Raw genomic sequence first — 19,613 nt, forward strand, 5'->3', positions numbered from 1 at the left:
TTATTTACCTCAAATCTGTAATCCTCCAAGAAGCTAGCCAGAAACTCCAAGAAGCTAGCCTGAAACTAGCCAGAAGCTAATCAGAAGCTAGTTCAGAAGCTAGTTAGCTTCTTTACTGGCAAATCGTTAGTATTCAGCTAACCACGGTTTGTGGTCATCAGCTATCCTTTAGCTCGAAAATCTATCGCCAGTTTTGTACGGCGCGGCTCGGAACGGAACATACCGGACCAATTTTTCTCTCCATGTCCCTGGATTTCGACTGCTCTCTGGACATTCATACCCGGATCTCACAGCTAGCTAGCTGCTATCCGTGTGACTATCGGCCTTCGTCGATTCCGGAGCAAACATCAATTATTCCGGAGCTAGCCAGCTCCGTCAATCACTCCTGAGTTCCATCAATCACTCCTGGGCTGCAGTCACCTATCCGGACCCGTTTTACTGCCTACGCGGAGCCCCACCGGGCCTTCACGGCTGGACTGCCGACGTTATCTACCCGAAGGAGATCCGGCTGGCTCCTCCGTCGCGACGTTACCTGAATGCCCATCTGCGGCCTGCTAACCGTTAGCTGTCTTACCGGCTGCTATCTGAATAGACAATCGGACAATTTATTTATTTTTATTATGTTTTCTTCTTGGGCCTCTATAACTATATCTATTGTTTTTATTTTTGTTGTTGTTGTGTGATTTGGATTAATCCCCTCTACCACACGGAACCCCACTAATCTACTGACGGAACGCAAGAGGTGGCTAACAACGGACCTCCATCCTATGCTAGCTTGCTACCGATGGCCTGGCTAGCTGTCTAAATCGCCGTGACCCCCAACCAACCTCTCCACTCACTGGACCCTTTTGATCACTCGACTAAGCATGCCTCTCCTTAATGTCAATATGTCTTGTCCATTGCTGTTCTGGTTAGTGTTTATTGGCTTATTTCACTGTAGAGCCCCTAGTCCTGCTCACTATACCTTATCCAACCTATTAGTTCCACCACCCACACATGCAATGACATCTCCTGGTTTCAATGATGTTTCTAGAGACAATATCTCTCTCTTCATCACTCAATACCTAGGTTTACCTCCACTGTATTCACATACTACCATACCTTTGTCTGTACATTATACCTTGATGCTATTTTACCGCCCCCAGAAACCTCCTTTTACTCTATGTTCCAGACGTTCTAGACGACCAATTCTCATAGCTTTTAGCCGTACCCTTATTCTACTCCTCCTATGTACCTCTGGCGACGTAGAGGTGAATCCAGGCCCTGCAGTGCCTAGCTCCACTCCTATTCCCCAGGCGCTCTCTTTTGACGACTTCTGTAACCGTAATAGCCTTGGTTTCATGCATGTTAACATTAGAAGCCTCCTCCCTAAGTTTGTTCTATTCACTGATTTAGCACACTCTGCCAACCCAGATGTTCTAGCTGTGTCTGAATCCTGGCTTAGGAAGACCACCAAAAATTCAGAAATTTTAATTTCAAACTACAACATTTTCAGACAAGATAGAACTGCCAAAGGGGGCGGTGTTGCAATCTACTGCAAAGATAGCCTGCAGAGTTCTGTCCTACTATCCAGGTCTGTACCCAAACAATTTGAACTTCTACTTTTAAAAATCCACCTCTCTAAAAACAAGTCTCTCACCATTGCCGCCTGCTATAGACCACCCTCTGCCCCCAGCTGTGCTCTGGACACCATATGTGAACTGATTGCCCCCCATCTATCTTCAGAGTTCGTGCTGCTAGGCGACCTAAACTGGAACATGCTTAACACCCCAGCCATCCTACAATCTAAACTTGATGCCCTCAATCTCACACAAATTATCAATGAACCTACCAGGTACCTCCCCAAAGCCTTAAACACGGGCACCCTCATAGATATCATCCTAACCAACTTCCCCTCTAAATACACCTCTGCTGTCTTCAACCAAGATCTCAGCGATCACTGCCTCATTGCCTGCATCTGTAATGGGTCAGCGGTCAAACGACCTCCACTCATCACTGTAAAACGCTCCCTGAAACACTTCTGCGAGCAGGCCTTTCTAATCGACCTGGCCAGGGTATCCTGGAAGGATATTGATCTCATCCCGTCAGTAGAGGATGCCTGGATATTTTTTTTTTAAATGCCTTCCTAACCATCTTAAATAAACATGCCCCATTCAAGAAATTTAGAACCAGGAACAGATATAGCCCTTGGTTCTCCCCAGACCTGACTGCCCTTAACCAACACAAAAACATCCTATGGCGTTCTGCATTAGCATCGAACAGCCCCCGTGATATGCAGCTGTTCAGGGAAGCTAGAAACCATTATACACAGGCAGTTAGAAAAGCCAAGGCTAGCTTTTTCAAGCAGAAATTTGCTTCCTGCAACACTAACTCAAAAAAGTTCTGGGACACTGTAAAGTCCATGGAGAATAAGAACACCTCCTCCCAGCTGCACACTGCACTGAAGATAGGAAACACTGTCACCACTGATAAATCCACCATAATGGAGAATTTCAATAAGCATTTTTCTACGGCTGGCCATGCTTTCCACCTGGCTACTCCTACCCCGGTCAACAACACTGCACCCCCAACAGCAACTCGCCCAAGCCTTCCCCATTTCTCCTTCTCCCAAATCCATTCAGCTGATGTTCTGAAAGAGCTGCAAAATCTGGATCCCTACAAATCAGCCGGGCTAGGCAATCTGGACCCTTTCTTTCTAAAATTATCTGCCGAAATTGTTGCCACCCCTATTACTAGCCTGTTCAACCTCTCTTTCGTGTCGTCTGAGATTCCCAAAGATTGGAAAGCAGCTGCGGTCATCCCCCTCTTCAAAGGGGGGGACACTCTTGACCCAAACTGCTACAGACCTATATCTATCCTACCGTGCCTTTCTAAGGTCTTCGAAAGCCAAGTCAACAAACAGATTACCGACCATTTCGAATCTCACCATACCTTCTCTGCTATGCAATCTGGTTTCAGAGCTGGTCATGGGTGCACCTCAGCCACGCTCAAAAATAGTAGATATTGGCAAAAACAAGCTGCACTACATATACAAAAGTATGTGGACTCCACTTCAAATTAGTGGATTCGGCTACTTCAGCCACACCCGTTGCTGACAGGTGTATAAATCCATAGACAAACATTGACAGTAGAATGGCCTTACTGAGGAGCTCAGTGACTTTCAACATGGCACCGTCAAAGGATGCCACCTTTCCAACAAGTCAGTACGTCAAATGTCTGTCCTCCATAATTCTACAGGATCGGTGTCCCAACCTTGGGACGGTTGAGCTAACATAGGCTAATGTGATTAGCATGAGGTTGTAAGAAACCCCCAAAATTCCCAGGACATATACATATCTGATATGGCAGAAAGCTTACATTCTTGTTAATCTAACTGCACTGTCCAATTTACAGTAGCTATTACAGTGAAATAATACCATGCTATTGTTTGGGGAGAGCTCACAATTATGAACTTGAAAATGTATGAATAAACCAATTAGGCACATTTGGGCAGTCTTGAAACAACATTTTGAATGGAAATGCAATGGTTCATTGAATCAGTCTAAAACTTTGCCCATACACTGCTGTTATCTAGTGGCCAAAGTCTAAATTGTTCCTGGGCTATAATAATTCCTTATGGCCTTTCCTTTTCAATTCAAAGACGATGGTACAATTTAAAAAAATTAAACGCATGTTTTGTTCTATGTATTATCTTTTTCCAGATCTAATGTGTTATATTCTCCGACATTAATTTCACATTTCCACAAACGTCAAAGTGTTTCCTTTCAAATGGTATCAAGACTATGCAAATCCTTGCTTCAGGTCCTGAGCTACAGGCAATTAGATTTGAGTATGTCATTTTAGGCAAAAATTGAAGAAAAGTGGGCTAATCCTTAACATGATGATTTTGGAATCAGATGTTCAACGAGCAGGTGTCACACACTTTTGGTCATGTAGTGTATGAACGTGTGGATATAATTATTTGCCTACTCTGGTAAATGTGTATGTGAGTGAGTGCAGATAGGGATATTTGTGTGTGTGGTTCAGGGACAGGGTTGGGGTCAATTCAGTTTCAGTTCAGTCAATTGACCCTTCGCTAAATCAATCCCAGAATTTTGGGTCCAACACCTCGGACAAGCTCACGTTTCATGCACATGAAAGCCAATGAGACCTATGACAAAACAGAGTTTTCATAGAAAACGTAGCTCAATTGATTAAATGTCTAAATAAAAGTGAATGCACCAGGCGTACTTGCTATTGTGATTCCTGAAATGCAGAGGCTGTTGGAGTATTTTTCGAATCTGGAATTGACCACCAAAAATTGCTAATGCTAGCTAGCTCTCTAGCTGGTTAATATAACTTGTTTTCTCAAAATGTATGTTATCAGGATACAACTACAACAAACTAGTTAGGTCCATAAGTAATTAGTAGCAGATTTGACTGCATGACATCGCATTCAGAGCCATCTAGTTGCTAGCCACACTACAAACTTAATTGTACCAGGTTCCCGTGAAGCAATTTTAATGACAGTCCACCACAACATACCCGATAGTCTCCAGATTAGCAAGGGGTAGTCTGTGTTTAATTTTGTTGTGTAAAAACACAATTTGAGATCATTGTGAGGGGATTTCTCCAGTAGTATGAATGCTCTGTGTATTACTCTGGGTACGAAATAGATAAGGTCAGTGTGTTATCACAGGATGATAGCCTAGCTTCTTCTGAGTCGATAGAGCTATTACTTGAGCCAATAGAGCTTGCCAGCTTGTAGTCCCAAAAACTAGAAATGAGTTACATCTGGTTCGTTCAGCCATTCCTATGGGGGAAATGGGGAAAAAATTGAGTTTTGGGATAAACTGCGAAAATAAGGTCTGAGATTAACACAGGCTTAGAAGATTTTATATGTATTGTTCTATGACAGGGTTCCCCAGGGTTTTATTTCCCCCCTCAAACATTTTCTGAGTAAAAATAAATCTAAATGTGTATGCGGAATTTTTATTGTTGGGACATAAAAGTCTCTAAAAAACCCCACCAGGAAATCAACTCAATGTGATTTTAATTTAAGAAATCTGTTCCCAAGTACTCCCACGCATAATAGAGAGACACAGCGTGATCAATGTTTGAAATGATTGTTTTAGTCAAACATTAAATATTTTTGGGCTTCTTGCGTTCAATTTGCAGTGTACAAATGATTTGTAATTATGTTCCGGCCCCCCCACCATCCGCTCAATCATTTTTTTTTTGCCATTGGTCAGAGATCATTTTTGTAAAGTTTTACATCACATTTTTTGCAATTCTATACATTTTGCAATAGGGTAGAGAGACATTTTTGCAGTTTTGAAGCTAATTTCCTGCAATCAAACACATTTTTGTAATGACGTATGCCATGTTAATATGATATCTAAGTGAGAATGACTAACAAAATCAATAGGGGCCCCCTGAAGGTCGGGGCCTCTGGGCACGTGCCCTGCGTGCCTGGTCAGTATTCGGTCATGAGTACTTCAATCAACTAACTACCAATCAAAAATTGTTAGCTGACATGGCTAATTCAATGACTGTTAGTGACTGACATAACAAGGGAAAACGTCTGATACACAACCACATTTCTAAATTGTACCTGGTGTATTCTACTATTCTTACTCGCAATAGTAAGTTGAGACCACGAATGAGTTCCATTTTCGGTCGGGGACCGCTTATGTCACTTATGCCTGGAACCAGCCCTGAATATCAGTCAGTCAGCTTTCTTAATTATGAAGCCTTTATGTGCTTGTTTTGATCATATACATGCTTCAAAATGCACAAACAGTGACGTTAGCTGATGAAGATTATCTCATAGAATAAAACGTAGAAACTCTCCTAAGTCTGTGTTTACCACAGGCCTTATTTTCAGGCATTTATCCAAACCCCCCCAAAAAAAAACATTAATTTCCCGTAGGCAGAGTTAGTGCCTACAAAAAGACGGCATTACTATTGTTCTCTGTAGACCGCTCCGTTCATGGCAGGAGATCAGGATTGTGTCACAGTTTACAGGAAATGTCACTGATGATGTTTGAGGGACCTAGATTATCTCTAATGTGTAATCAAATGGGTCCCTGTAGCCTGTAGAGGTGAACCATCCCAATCAAGCAAGCCATTATTGACCTGTCTGAAACATGAACATGAATTTATAATTTGGGTGGTTTAGTGTTGTTTTGGCTGCCCGTTTGTAGTTCTTTTGGATGATTTGGGGTACCTGTTTGTGGTTGTTTTGAGTTGTTTTGTGTACTTTTGGGTTGATTTGGGTACCTGTTTGTGGTTGTTTTTGCTGTTTTGTGTACTTTTGGGCTGTTTGGAGTTCCTGTTTGGGGTTGTTTGGGGTTGTTTTGCATATGTTGGAATTGTTTTGAATTGTACTTTTGGGGTGCTTTGCGGTACTTTTGGGTTGTTTTGGGTACTTGTTTATGGTTGTTTGAGGTTGTTTTGGGTACTTTTGGGTTGTTTTGTGTATGTTTTTTTCGTGGGGTTACTTATGGGTACCTTTGGGTTCTTTTGAGTTGTTTTGGGTTGTATTGGGTACGTTTGGGTTCTCTTTGGGTTACCTGTTTGGGGTTCTTTAGGGTACTTTTGGGTTGTTTAGGGTACCTTGGGGTTCTTTTGGGTACTTTAAGGTTCTTTCAGGTTCATGTTTGGGGTTGTTTGTTTTTTGGGGGATTGTTTTGAGTTCTTTGGGGTGTTACCCTGTAATGGTAACAGTGTAGCTGCCTGTCTAAGCTCTACAAGGAGGGCCAGTGGAGCCAGCCTACTCAGTAGAGGAGTACCCCAGATATCTCTGTCTATTATCTGCCAGCAGCAGTCTGTAATTAGGAATCCTCTCCCAGCAGGCCCCCTCGCAGAGCAGAGAGGAAAGCAGATGTGGCCCGCTGAGCCACATCTTCAGGCAGAATGATGTTCCAGCTGCTGCTATGTCCGTATTAGCCCACTCCTCACCTTCTCAAACATGCCCGTTACCATACAAACAACTCGATACTGGTGCCATGTGTATATAGCCAAGTTATCATTACTCATATTTTATTCCTCATATTATTATATTTATATTATTTCTCTTTTTTTCACTACGCATTAGGAAGGGCCCGGCCCGCAAGTAAGCATTTCACTGTTAGTCTACACCTGCATGTGACAAATCACATTTGATTTGATTTGAATTGAACACCTATTTAAATACCCTGTCAACAAGAAGTTCAATGGGCCCACGCATAAGAAAGAATGCTCAAACAAACACACACACACACTTTCTCAGCCATGCTGCGTGCTACCTCCCCCTTCACCAAGATGTTAAAATAGAGATAGAAACAGTATTCAATAGAATGAAAGCACACCATTGGGATATCAGGGGTATTGAAACACACATTTGTTTCCACAGACAAATTAAGCTCTATGGAGAAAGCAGAGCAATGCCTTGAAGGTAGCTAGATAAATCCACACCTTGTCCTACATTTAATATGGAGCTAGCTCTGGGAATGATGAAAGAAAACAGTTCCATCCAAATATTACCAGAAAAAGATTCACCACATCTGTTCACTTTGGTCAGGCTGTGTAAATTGTGTATTTTTTCTGACACCAGATGTGTTTCCCTCTATAGCAAATCACCCCGGACAACATACATAAATAAATCTTATCCTACCTTTGGCGGGGCAGGGGATGGTGACCTTGCTGTTAGACACTTTCTCCATGATGGCATCTCCAGGCTCAGCGAAGGACGGGGCCTCTGTGTAAAGGATAAAGGATATAGCATTAGGACAGCACAGGGAATAAGACAAAGGGTTTATTTAGCGTCATGGGTTATAAAGGCTACTGTAAATAATATGTGTCAAGGTTAGGTTGAGATTTCTATAAGATATAGGCTTGATTTTAGTGTTAATGTTCAGCTAGAGTAGTATTAGGTAAGACATGAGTGCTAGGGTTAATCCGGGTGGTGGGGTGAAGATGTTGTGCTACTGACCCTGAGAATGTGAGTCATGTCTCCTTTGACCCCTACTCACTCGTTAACCTCCAGCTTTGACTTCCTATAATCCTTCCCTCAGCTTAAGCTGACCTCTAAGGTCAAATATCCCCTCAATCAACACCCACTAACCTACTGACCCATGCTCTTGTCAAATAGAATGGAGTTTATAGGGCTGCTTGTTTAAAGGACCTCACGCTGCTTGCTTAGCGAGTACCGCTTCCTCCGGATTCAGATCACACAAAGCTCGAACTCTGGACCTGTGCCTTGCTAGCACACGTGACCACCCTCCTAAAGCATCTTACCAGTCGGATCCAAGTGAAAAGCTAGCAATTCGCTGGAGCAAGTGGGACATTTCAGGCTGAGGAGTAAGTTGCACACATCCCCAGAGGCGTCATGCCCATAAGGGGTACAGGGTCACAAGCACCTTCAGATTTGTCTTGTATAAAAATATATATTTTTTTTTCTCTCTGTAATACTGTACTTATAGCCACCTAGCAATTTTATGAAGTTGGCTTTAGCTATTCCAGATATGTTCCCATCTGACAACTTCACAACTAGCTGACAATAAGCTATTTCAGCCTATCAATCAAGTTAGAGTAGTTAGCTTGTCTAACTATCTTAGCTGGCATGCCTACTGTCAAGGTTGTTAGACTTTAGAAAAGCGAGCAGTAACTAAATGTACTGAATAAGACTTACATTCCTTTCAATATTTTACACAGATTTGAGCAAAGATGCAGAGAAGCATATTTAATTTCTTTAAAAAAATAACCACCAGTCAGGAAGATGGAGACAGCTCAAGAGGAATGCTTAGATATGCAGAAAAATAAGCCTAGATTGCAGGAAAAAGGTTAAAAAAAAAGGTAAATTCTCACATTTACAAACGGGGGGCATAGCCCCCCTCCAGACCACCACCCAGCCATAAAGTTCTTTATGCCCCCTCAGATTTTGGGGTTGCATGACACCCCTGCACATCCCCATGAGCTGCACTTACATTGTGACCATATGATGCTGCTTCCAGAGAAAGCACTTCCAAAGACAACTGTCCTTGTCTATTCTGTCTTTAACCATATCAGGCCCGAGAGCCCAGCAAAAATTGGCTTTTCATTTATCTGACTTTAATTTATCTGCATATGTCCAGCCCTTATATTCAGCCTCACAATGAAGAGTTTTACCATTTGACATAAATAGTTGAAGTCATGAGTTTTTTTGACAAATGTACATTAAAAAAAATGAAGGTCCGCCAAAGCAAAAACCTGATAAAAATGAATGTATATGAATGTAAGTACAGAATTGGTTTGCTCACGGGGAAATGAATATGACAACTGTTTGGAGGTTGTGTCAGCAACTAAGTGAGCTTGTTACAGCATTATGGACACTATTTCCCAGAGGTGTGGACAAGAGTCACATGACTTGGACTCGAGTCACAAACATGATGACTTGCAACTCGACTTTGACTTTTACACCAATGACTCGTGACTTGACTTGGACTTGAGCCTTTTGACTTGACCTGACTTGATACCCTCCCCAAGCCCAAATATTAAAAATGATGCTTTTTAAAAAAGTATGCAGCACATGAATTCTTCATTTAACGGTTTACAGTTTGAAACAATCAGCAGCCAATCAAATTGTGCCAGCTGAGAAAAAGTTGTGCATGGCAGTGCAGAGGAACGTCGGCGGGTGAATTCAGATGGAGCCCTTGGAAAGATGATACCCAAAATTATCATTTTCAGAAATACAGACCACACTGTATCAACAAAAAACGGATTTCAATTTGCAAAACATGCGGGAAGAAAATTCCAGACGGAGGCGCAACAATTTCCAACTTTGTTCGACATTTGAAGCTGCACAAAGAATGGTAAGTCATGGCTAATATAGCCGACAGCTATATATTTTATTACTTTACTAGTGTATCATGCAGGCTAACGTAACGTTAAATCAATGAGCCTCCACACTGTCAGTCAGTGCGGGAACGTGATCATTGCACCCAAGATTGAGCTACAACTGGCTAGGCAGTTGGTAGCCTAAATCCTGCCTGATATTACTGCTGTTCCTAAAACCATTGACATACATTAGCTTACTGTAACCACACACAGAGAGTGTGTTAAATGTGGGCAATTGTGTACAAGTCTACATCGCCCGATTGCACCCCATAGCGATCCTCGAGGGGGGGGGGGGTGTCTTTCTCATGGCTACCCATGTATTTCCATGGAAATATAACGTTTATTTGGAAAGTAATAATTATAGAGATATTTTTAAAAGCATTCATGATTTGCGTAAATGTAATATACTAACTATTACTCTTGTTAAAAATATGAAATGGTATTATAATGCTCTCTTCACCAAATGTGACTTGTTTAGGACTCAAAACTCAAAGTTTAGGACTTGAGACTTGACTCGCGACTTGACAGTCTTGACTTGGGACTTGACTTGGGACTTGAGTGCTAAGACTTGAGACTTAATTGTGACTTGTAAAACAATGACTTGGTCCCACCTCTGCTATGTCCTGTGATTTCCCATGTAGAAGAACCCCTTACCTTCTAATGGCTCTTGTGTAGCTTGTGAACATCATAGAGCAAAACATGTGCGTGTTCATCTCAGCTTTTCATAGATAGTTTGTAGCTCAAACCATTTGGACTCTACAGAGGTTTTTCTAAAAAGACCCGGCCCCGGGCCCCTTCGGGATCCGCCCTTGTCACACAAACACCGCTCTAGCTCAGCCTCCGTTAATCACAGAGACTTGGTATCTACAGATGCAGACTAAATAGACAAATCCAATGGGACAACCCAGAAGCTCAAACTCACAATGTTAAAAAGGGGTTAGAAGTCCAAAACATGCCGGCGTTACGATGGGACTCATTGGGTTAAGCTGGGACAGTGTTTCCTTAATGTAAAACGGGAAAATATCTATTTTAGGTATACTGTTACAGTCAGTTCTGTGTGAACCTTTTTCAACACTATTGACAATGACACTATTGTGTATCATTCTGTGGAAATTGTTCGCGGAGTGCTTGGGCTGATCTGATGAATGGATAAATAAATAGATGTACAGTATATTAGGAGAGAAAAGCTGCATTATTGATGAATCCGATTTCTCACCTAGCACCTCCAGTTTGACCTCCATGGTATCCTGTCCAGCAGTGTTCTTGGCCACACAGCTGTAGGTGCCCTGGTCAGTGAGGCTGGCCCTGTGGATTCTGAGGGCTGCAGTGTCCCTCGCCTCGACAGGACGTCCGTTGTGGAACCAGCTGATCTCAGGTCTGGGCTCCCCCTGAACCACACACGGCAGAACCACCGTCTGGCCTATCAGCGCCTTCAGCAGGGACGGAGCTGCCTGGATCTTGGGCTTAACTGGGAAACAAGGTTTGTGTCTCATGATATCTATTAGATGCATGACATCATCTTGAACAGTGAAGTGAAACAGGCTGTCAGATCTCAAGTTCACATAGCATCTACAAAGTGAGAATCCATAACGAGATACCTTGTATGTGTAAATTGTAGTTGAGCGACACGTTGCCGGCTGGGTTTTCTGCTGAGCAGGTGTAAAGTTTACTATCAATCAGTCGGACATCGGTGATCTTGAGAGAACCAGAAGGCAGCACGGTGAACCTGGACATGGAGAGAGGTCAGAGGTCAGAGTATAACACTGTTACTCACAGTGGAGTCACACTGGAAATCCTCAACCCTGTTCATGCTTTTGTGAATATGTGTGAGTGTGTGCATGTGTGTGTGCTGTACATGCCCGTGTAGTTCTGGCTTTTATAATACCATTCACATTGCATAATAGTAACTGAACTTCTCAACTGAACTGAAATCCCCAGCAGAACTACACCCAGCTGCAGAAATGGATAATATGCACAAATGTAAACAATGCTCTGAGATTTATACGTTTCTCTGCTAAGCAACAAAAATTATATCAATAACATGTTTGGAAATGATCTGGAACCACAAACAGCCCTATATTTCAACACTGCACATGTGGCTAAAACACTCTGCCCCCTTACTGCTTCAAACCCAACCAGTAGCATACATCATAGAAACTGAATGACTGGCTCAGCAGCGGTCAGTCTCTACTGAGAAGTAAAACAGTTCTAAGTCACCTTAGTAGAGAGCAGGGAGCTGAGCACAAACTGGAGACATGGACCCAACATACAGCCTCATCTGTGTATACATGCTGACACAGGCTGACTGGGACAAATTGGGCTTATCAGAGAGGTCTGAGTGCAGCTCCCTAGCCTCCCCGACTGACCCAGTGTGGGCTAGCGCTCTTCTACTCTCCAGCTGTGCTAGCGCTATCTCTCTTTCTCTCTCTCTCTCTCGTTCTCTGTTTGCAGCACTGGGACATGTGGTAGAGGTGGTGGAGAAGAAGAGGGCTATGGAGGCAGACACTCAGAACACCCACTGACTGAGTTATTCATAACAATCCGTTTCTCCCTGCTCACACCGGCTGGGCCAAAGGATGGGGGGCAGATAGACTCCTGGATGGAGAGAATGCGTCTGTCCGCTCCAGTGCTGAGGGCTGAAGGGGTTGTTGGTGGAGGTGTGTTATTCTCATCAGACAGCCAGGGCTGGTAAAGAGTAAGGAGAAGACATGCTCTTTTATTGCAGAAGATCCACAGGGGAGCCAAACGTCAAACAGGCTGTACTTTTATCTCTTCTTCTGTCAGTCTTCTCCCCTACTTCCCGTCAGCACACCCCTCCCCCTCTCCTCCGTCCCTGTCCCCCACTCCTTCCTGGCCCCACATAAGCATCCTCCTTCCACCACTACCACAGCGTTCAACACTGTCACACAGTTCCTCCAGAGACATAGGGACTGGTCATGGCCAGTGGGTTTCACTGTCATCTCTAGTCTGTGCCCTATAGACAGACTCCACCCGACAGTGAAGCCTGTGCTGAGTGACCACAGATTCAGGGATGAGAGAGTCATGTGTAACCATATGTTCTTCCTCAGAGAAGTTGTTCCATACGACTACACACGCGCAACACACAGCCCAGCGCCCGGCTGCTGCCTCTGCCGCTTCAAAAGGCACCACTAAATGCGCTCCAACAGTTAACGGCTGCTTTAGATAGCAGCCGGATTCAATCAGTTTCCATTGTAAAAGGTTGGTCAATTAAGTCAGGGGTAAGGTAATCGCCTTGGTATGGTGAGAAACTTGCCTTTTATTGCCTATTTACCATTTCACTACATTGTTGCTACATTCTTATGTAACCATGGGTCTTCCTCTTACCAAGCAGTGACTGGAGGGATTGGCTGGCCGTTCCTGCTCCATGTGACCAGAGGAGAGGGACTGCCCTGGACCTCACAAGGGAGGATGACCTCAGAGCCCACCTCAGCAGCCATTTTCACTGTGTTCTCCTCACCACTCACACCTACGAGCTTAGGCTTGGCTGAGGGAAAGGGAAACATAATCTTTTTACAGAGGCAGGTCTGCTCTAAAGCATACAACTTTTTGTAATCTAAACATGTCAAATGCCTTATGATTTTCTTTTACACAGTACTTCCTCTATCAATGAAACACTTTGGAGAGAAGCCATTGACATCACGCACTGGACAGCCTTTGCTGTAAGTTAATGTGCAGCCCTTACTGTTGACACTAAGCTTGATCTCACGGCTGGTGTAGCCCACTGCACTGATGGCTGTGCAAATATATATGCCTGCATCTTCTGCAGCGGGGTTGAGGATATGGAGGAAGCCATCAGGGTTTGACTGGGGGGACGACCTGTCTCTGGGCAGGGGCTCCCTTCCCTGAGGGAAGAGCTGTCAGATACGCACTCAACAGCACAGGGACACATAACTAGGCCAAAGGTTCAATGCCCAAATTCACTTCTGATGCTTGCTATAATTACAGAGCCGAGCCCCCTTCCCAAACTAAACTCTCTCTCAGACACACACACACACACACACACACACACACACACACACACACACACACACACACACACACACAGTACTACTTCCCCTTCTTTTTTGAACAGAAAATGGCTTTTGCAGACTCACTTTCACCTGACAAGAATATAAATTTACTTGACTCTAGTGTATTAATCTGAGAATGTATGGAACAAGGCTATGAATAAACATTCCTTGACACAGGCAGCCTTATAATATATACACAAGTGTTATATTAGTTTAAAGGTTATTTACATGATGTTAGTGGCCATTCATCTTAAGATGGATGGGCTGTGATTGCAATCCTCACTAGATTCCCTTGTGCTAAATTATGTGATTTGTCAAAGGCCATTTGTCACACGTATGATGGAGCCAAAACCATCATTAAAGAAAAAACAGCTTCAGAGCAGAAAGCATAATATCCTACCTTGGACCAGACAACAGTTGGCTTGGGAACTCCGCTGGACTCACATGACATGGTGATGGCCACGCCCTCGTTGGCTATGTAGTGGTATGGACCAGCGCTGATCTCTGGGGGCACTGGGAAAGTAGGTCACAAGTACAGCTGTCTACTGAGCATGGACAACAAGGGGAGCAGAATTATAACTGGATTTAGCTCAAATCATCTTCATTACAAATTGTTGATGAACCCTAATCTGGATGTCTGTCATTATTGTCTATGGACCAAATTACTTCATCAAAGCATGCAGTATATGAAACACTCTCTCAACTATAACACTGCAGGGTGCTCAAGTTACAAGTTGCTCAAGATGTTGTATTCCCATACTAATAGTCAGCACATTCCTATGCTAATTAGATGGTCCATGACTATAGAGGATCTGCCATAGCCCTTTGACCATTCTGTAAACCGTATCTCCTCTCACCATGGACTTCCAGGCTGACTGATGTGTTGACTGACCCGGCTACGTTCACCGCAGTGCAAACATAGATTCCAGCATCCTCTGGGAGTAGCCTCTCTATGTACAGGCTGCCATCGCTCCTCAGGAACTTCCTGCCACTCAGCTGCAGCTAGGGAACAGCAATGTATCATTTTAGGCAATGATAAACACACATTCTTAGAGGTAGTAATGTAGGATTATTCAGGCCAGGTCATCCTCACTTGGTTTCCATTATGGGTCCAGTGTCTCTCTGGCAGGGGTATTCCATCCAATAGCATGCAGGGTATGCTCAGGGACTGACTAATCCCAGTGGTGATGACTGGGGCACCATGTGCCAAAAGAGGGGGCTCTGTTGGACAAAACGGGAGGATATCATTACATGAGCAGACAGACCGAAATACAAAGCAGCAGCTGATCAAATAATGTAGGTTCAAACTGAAACAATTATGGGGAGAGGCAGCAATGGATACTGGTGTTATCTATCAGCAGAGAAAGGTAAGACTGAACACAAACACTAGTTCATACCCAGTCCACTGACACTGACTCTAGCCTCAGTCCTGATGGTTCCGAACTGATTCTTGGCCTCACAGACATACAGGCCTTCATCATCCAACCAGACATCTGTGGACAGATGCATAGTTACTCTGAGAATACTATTATCATGATCAAATAAATACAGATTCCACTTATCGGATGGCTTCTTCATGCAAACCTCAGTATGAGACAGGTTACGTGTGCAAGTAAGGGAATTTAGAATAGAGTGCATACTAGCTAGAATCATTCTAAGAGTTCATCAACTCTGTCTCAATCATCTACAGGCATTCTCTTGGTTTATTTATAATGTCATTAGGATTCATAAAAAAATGTATCAATACAATAAGACACAATGTAGTACAGCTGCCTATACAACATGTCCTAAACAGTATATTTTACTTAGACCACATGATGACAGATGAAAACATGATTACATTGCAAGTGTCTAAATGGCTGATGTCAACTCATGTGAAGAGTAAACGGTGAAAACGAAGTTGTACAATGTGTGTACAATATGTAGCCTACATATCTGAGACATTAATAAAGAGACCACTGGACTCTCTTTGTTTAAACAATACCGGGTAACGACAGAAACATCTGCTGCCATTTAAGGAAATCATATCAGTACATAGACACAGATGGGGCCAGTGATGAAAGTCCACTTCGCCATGCAAATACTACTGTTTCTCCCTCCCCAACAAAAAAGAACCTAGCCTAAAAACATTTAGGATCTGAGCTATGAATAGATATACCAACCACTCTCTCTCTCTCTTCTCTCTGTTTCTCCCTCACTTGCTCCCTCTCTGACCAAGGCATGGTCCAAAATATATTATATCCACATTATACAGTTGAACTTCACTCACCCCTATCTTGACATAAAAGTCTCTGTCAATTCTCTAAGGCCCTCAAAGAGCCTCAGTTCCCCTCGCTGAGGGAGAAAGGGGAGACGCTCTATTCATTCAGCAGGGCCAGCTTTATCCTGCCCTGAAGTGCTCCACCTCTTCTATATTTATGAACCTAAAGAATGTCAGCCATGCCAGTCACGCACTTGGTGCCAATGGAGGGCTGTGGTCTCTTTGGTGCCTGCTGTTTTGGTAAGGAACTCATTATTGGGATAGCGGGATAGTGTAATAGTGTAAAGAAGAATAGTGGGAAAGGGACATAAGACTCACCCTGGATCAGGAGATGCCCTGTTTCTAGTTGCACCGTGCCATCGCTGCTGTATGCTTCAGAGATGATCGCTCTACCATCCTTTAGACGCCAGGTAACTGTAGGCAAGGGGAAACCCCGGGCAACACAGGGCAGCGTGACATTCTCCCCCACATCCACTGTCATGTCAACTGGGGTTTCTGAGAATAGTGGGGCCACTGTGGAAGAAAGAGTGGGAGATCAACGGGAAGTTCTCTATAATCAAATACAGTGTATAAAAAGGACATACAACTACTCTGTTCAAAATACACCTGCTTGGTTTAGATAAAGGATGCAATGTCTTACCATTATTACTGGTTATCTGAAAGTGGCATTAATTCCGTAAGCTGAAAATGGCTGCCCTCACCTCCGACCTCCAGGATAACAGTAGCAGACGAGGTTCCCGCAGGGTTACTGGCCACACAGCTGTACTCCCCAGCATCCATCGCCTGCACTCTTCGGATCTGCAGCGTCCCGTGATGCACGTCCTGCTCAGCAAAAGGAACTGAGCCCGCCTGTAGATCACCTGAGAAATGACAAGAAAATGACACACAGACAAACATTTCGACCTAATGAATGTCATGTATCATAACAGATTAAACAAGTGATTAGATATAATCCTATCTAGTGTACTATTGGCAAAAAAAACACAAGTGATCAGTGTTTTACCTTTGGACCATTTGACCAGAGGAAGAGGAACTCCGGTGGCTCGGCACTCCAGAGTCGCATCACCTCCAACTGCCACCATTACAACCTGTTTCACCACCCAGATACTGGGTTCCTCTGTGTGGAGGAAGGGTGAACCAAGATAAAGCTTAAATAATAAACATGATCAAAACGTTTGTATCATCTACCAAATCGGCAGACATGCTCACAATGCTATACGTGATCAGAATAGCAAATTATTGTGAATTGAATTTTGTCAATTGGGCAGCGGCCCAGACAGGAGGTAAAAATAGAAGTATTGCTGTCTGACATTTCACACGCTTTGTACGTCTGCAGAGACGTGACAGGGACAAGCTCTACAGGAGCCCAGAGAGAGAGACAGTTGAAAGGATGTGATGATGCATCCTGCCAGAGCCAGCTTCATGGTGTCTTACAGATCAGTGTTGTTCAAAATGACACTCCCAGACAAAAGTGAGTATAATACAAGCACACACCAGGGAGAAGCTGCCATGGTCCATCAGTGCTGTGTCCTCTGTCAAGCACTCAATTACAGCAAGGCTAAAAATACATCCTGAGGACTGTCAACCCTGCCAACATAGGGAAGCTATAACCTACTGTGAAAGACGGGGGGAAATGCCACTGTCAATCTAAGCTCTCCTCACAGCTAGACAACATAGCCCAAACACGATGGATCAGGTAGACATTCATTCAAACAGCACTCAACAAAAGCTTTCTGACAGAAACCATACAAAAGTGACCCTACTCTGAACTGAAAATACACTGCTCAAAAAAATAAAGGGAACACTAAAATAACACATCCTAGATCTGAATGAATGAAATATTCTTATTAAATACTTTTTTCTTCACATAGTTGAATGTGCTGACAACAAAATCACACAAAAAAATGATCAATGGAAATCAAATGTATCCACTCCCATGGAGGTCTGAATTTGAACTGACACTCAAAATTAAAGTGGAAAACCACACTACAGGCTGATCCAACTTTGATGTAATGTCCTTAAAACAAGTCAAAATGAGGCTCAGTAGTGTGTGTGGCCTCCACGTGCCTGTATGACCTCCCTACAACGCCTGGGCATGCTCCTGATGAGGTGGCGGATGGTCTCCTGAGGGATCTCCTCCCAGACCTGGACTAAAGCATCCGCCAACTCCTGGACAGTCGTGCAACGTGGCGTTGGTGGATGGATCGAGACATGATGTCCCAGATGTGCTCAATTGGATTCAGGTCTGGGGAACGGGCGGACCAGTCCATAGCATCAATGCCTTCCTATTGCACGAACTGTTGACACACTCCAGCCACATGAGGTCTAGCATTGTCTTGCATTAGGAGGAACCCAGGGCCAACCGCACCAGCATATGGTTTCACAAGGGGTCTGAGGATCTCATCTCGGTACCTAATGGCAATCAGGCTACCTCTGGCGAGCACATGGAGGGCTGTGCGGCCCCCCCCAAAGAAATGCCACCCCACACCATGACTGATCCACCGCCAAACCGGTCATGCTGGAGGATGTTGCAGGCAGCAGCACGTTCTCCACGGCATCTCCAGACTCTGTCACGTCTGTCACATGTGCTCAGTGTGAACCTGCTTTCATCTGTGAAGAGCACAGGGCGCCAGTGGCGAATTTGCCAATCTTGGTGTTCTCTGGCAAATGCCAAACGTCCTGCACAGTGTTGGGCTGTAAGCACAACCCCCACCTGTGGACGTCGGGCCCTCATACCACCCTCATGGAGTCTGTTTCTGACCGTTTTGAGCAGACACATGCACATTTGTGGACTGCTGGAGGTCATTTTGCAGGGCTCTGGCAGTGCTCCTGCTGCTCCTCCTTACACAAAGGTGGAGGTAGCAGTCCTGCTGCTGGGTTGTTGCCCTCCTACGGCCTCCTCCACGTCTCCTGATGTACTGGCCTGTCTCCTGGTAGCGCCTCCATGCTCTGGACACTACGCTGACAGACACAGTAAACCTTCTTGCCACAGCTCACATTGATGTGCCATCCTGGATGAGCTGCACTACCTGAGCCACTTGTGTGGGTTGTAGACTCCGTCTCATGCTACCACTAGAGTGAAAGCACCGCCAGCATTCAAAAGTGACCAAAACATCAGCCAGGAAGCATAGGAACTGAGAAGTGGTCTGTGGTCACTACCTGCAGAACCACTCCTTTATTGGGGATGTCTTGCTAATTGCCTATAATTTCCACATGTTGTCTATTCCATTTGCACAACAGCATGTGACATTTATTGTCAATCAGTGTTGCTTCCTAAGTGGACAGTTTGATTTCACAGAAGTGTGATTGACTTGGAGTTACATTGTGTTGTTTAAGTGTTCCCTTTATTTTTTTGAGCAGTGTATATGCGTGGGTTGAAAGTGGTAAAGAACTAGTCTTTAAATGGAAAGCCCACATCATAGCCTTTATAGTGTATAGTGGTATCTCACTCAACCTATAATAGGACTGGAACTGATATGACATCT

The 19,613-nt window shown here is 44.0% G+C and overlaps 1 protein-coding gene across 1 annotated transcript in view; it reads right to left on the minus strand.

The window, feature by feature from the left end:
• Nucleotides 1–19,613, minus strand: part of LOC112264089 (hemicentin-1) — an 81,148-nt gene that overhangs the window by 30,908 nt on the left and 30,627 nt on the right. Inside the window, exons 15-25 of the mRNA XM_042331094.1 lie at nucleotides 17,132–17,245; nucleotides 16,830–16,988; nucleotides 16,447–16,641; nucleotides 15,266–15,361; nucleotides 14,962–15,089; nucleotides 14,726–14,870; nucleotides 14,269–14,381; nucleotides 13,541–13,700; nucleotides 13,183–13,342; nucleotides 11,436–11,563; nucleotides 10,803–11,305 (exon numbers count right to left, since the gene is read on the minus strand). Coding sequence (XP_042187028.1) covers nucleotides 10,803–11,305; nucleotides 11,436–11,563; nucleotides 13,183–13,342; nucleotides 13,541–13,700; nucleotides 14,269–14,381; nucleotides 14,726–14,870; nucleotides 14,962–15,089; nucleotides 15,266–15,361; nucleotides 16,447–16,641; nucleotides 16,830–16,988; nucleotides 17,132–17,245 — 1,901 coding nt within the window. The remainder of the gene's footprint in view (nucleotides 1–10,802; nucleotides 11,306–11,435; nucleotides 11,564–13,182; nucleotides 13,343–13,540; nucleotides 13,701–14,268; nucleotides 14,382–14,725; nucleotides 14,871–14,961; nucleotides 15,090–15,265; nucleotides 15,362–16,446; nucleotides 16,642–16,829; nucleotides 16,989–17,131; nucleotides 17,246–19,613) is intronic.

Source organism: Oncorhynchus tshawytscha, linkage group LG12, assembly GCF_018296145.1.
Source record: "Oncorhynchus tshawytscha isolate Ot180627B linkage group LG12, Otsh_v2.0, whole genome shotgun sequence".
In the NCBI taxonomy this organism is placed as follows: Eukaryota; Metazoa; Chordata; class Actinopteri; order Salmoniformes; family Salmonidae; genus Oncorhynchus; species Oncorhynchus tshawytscha.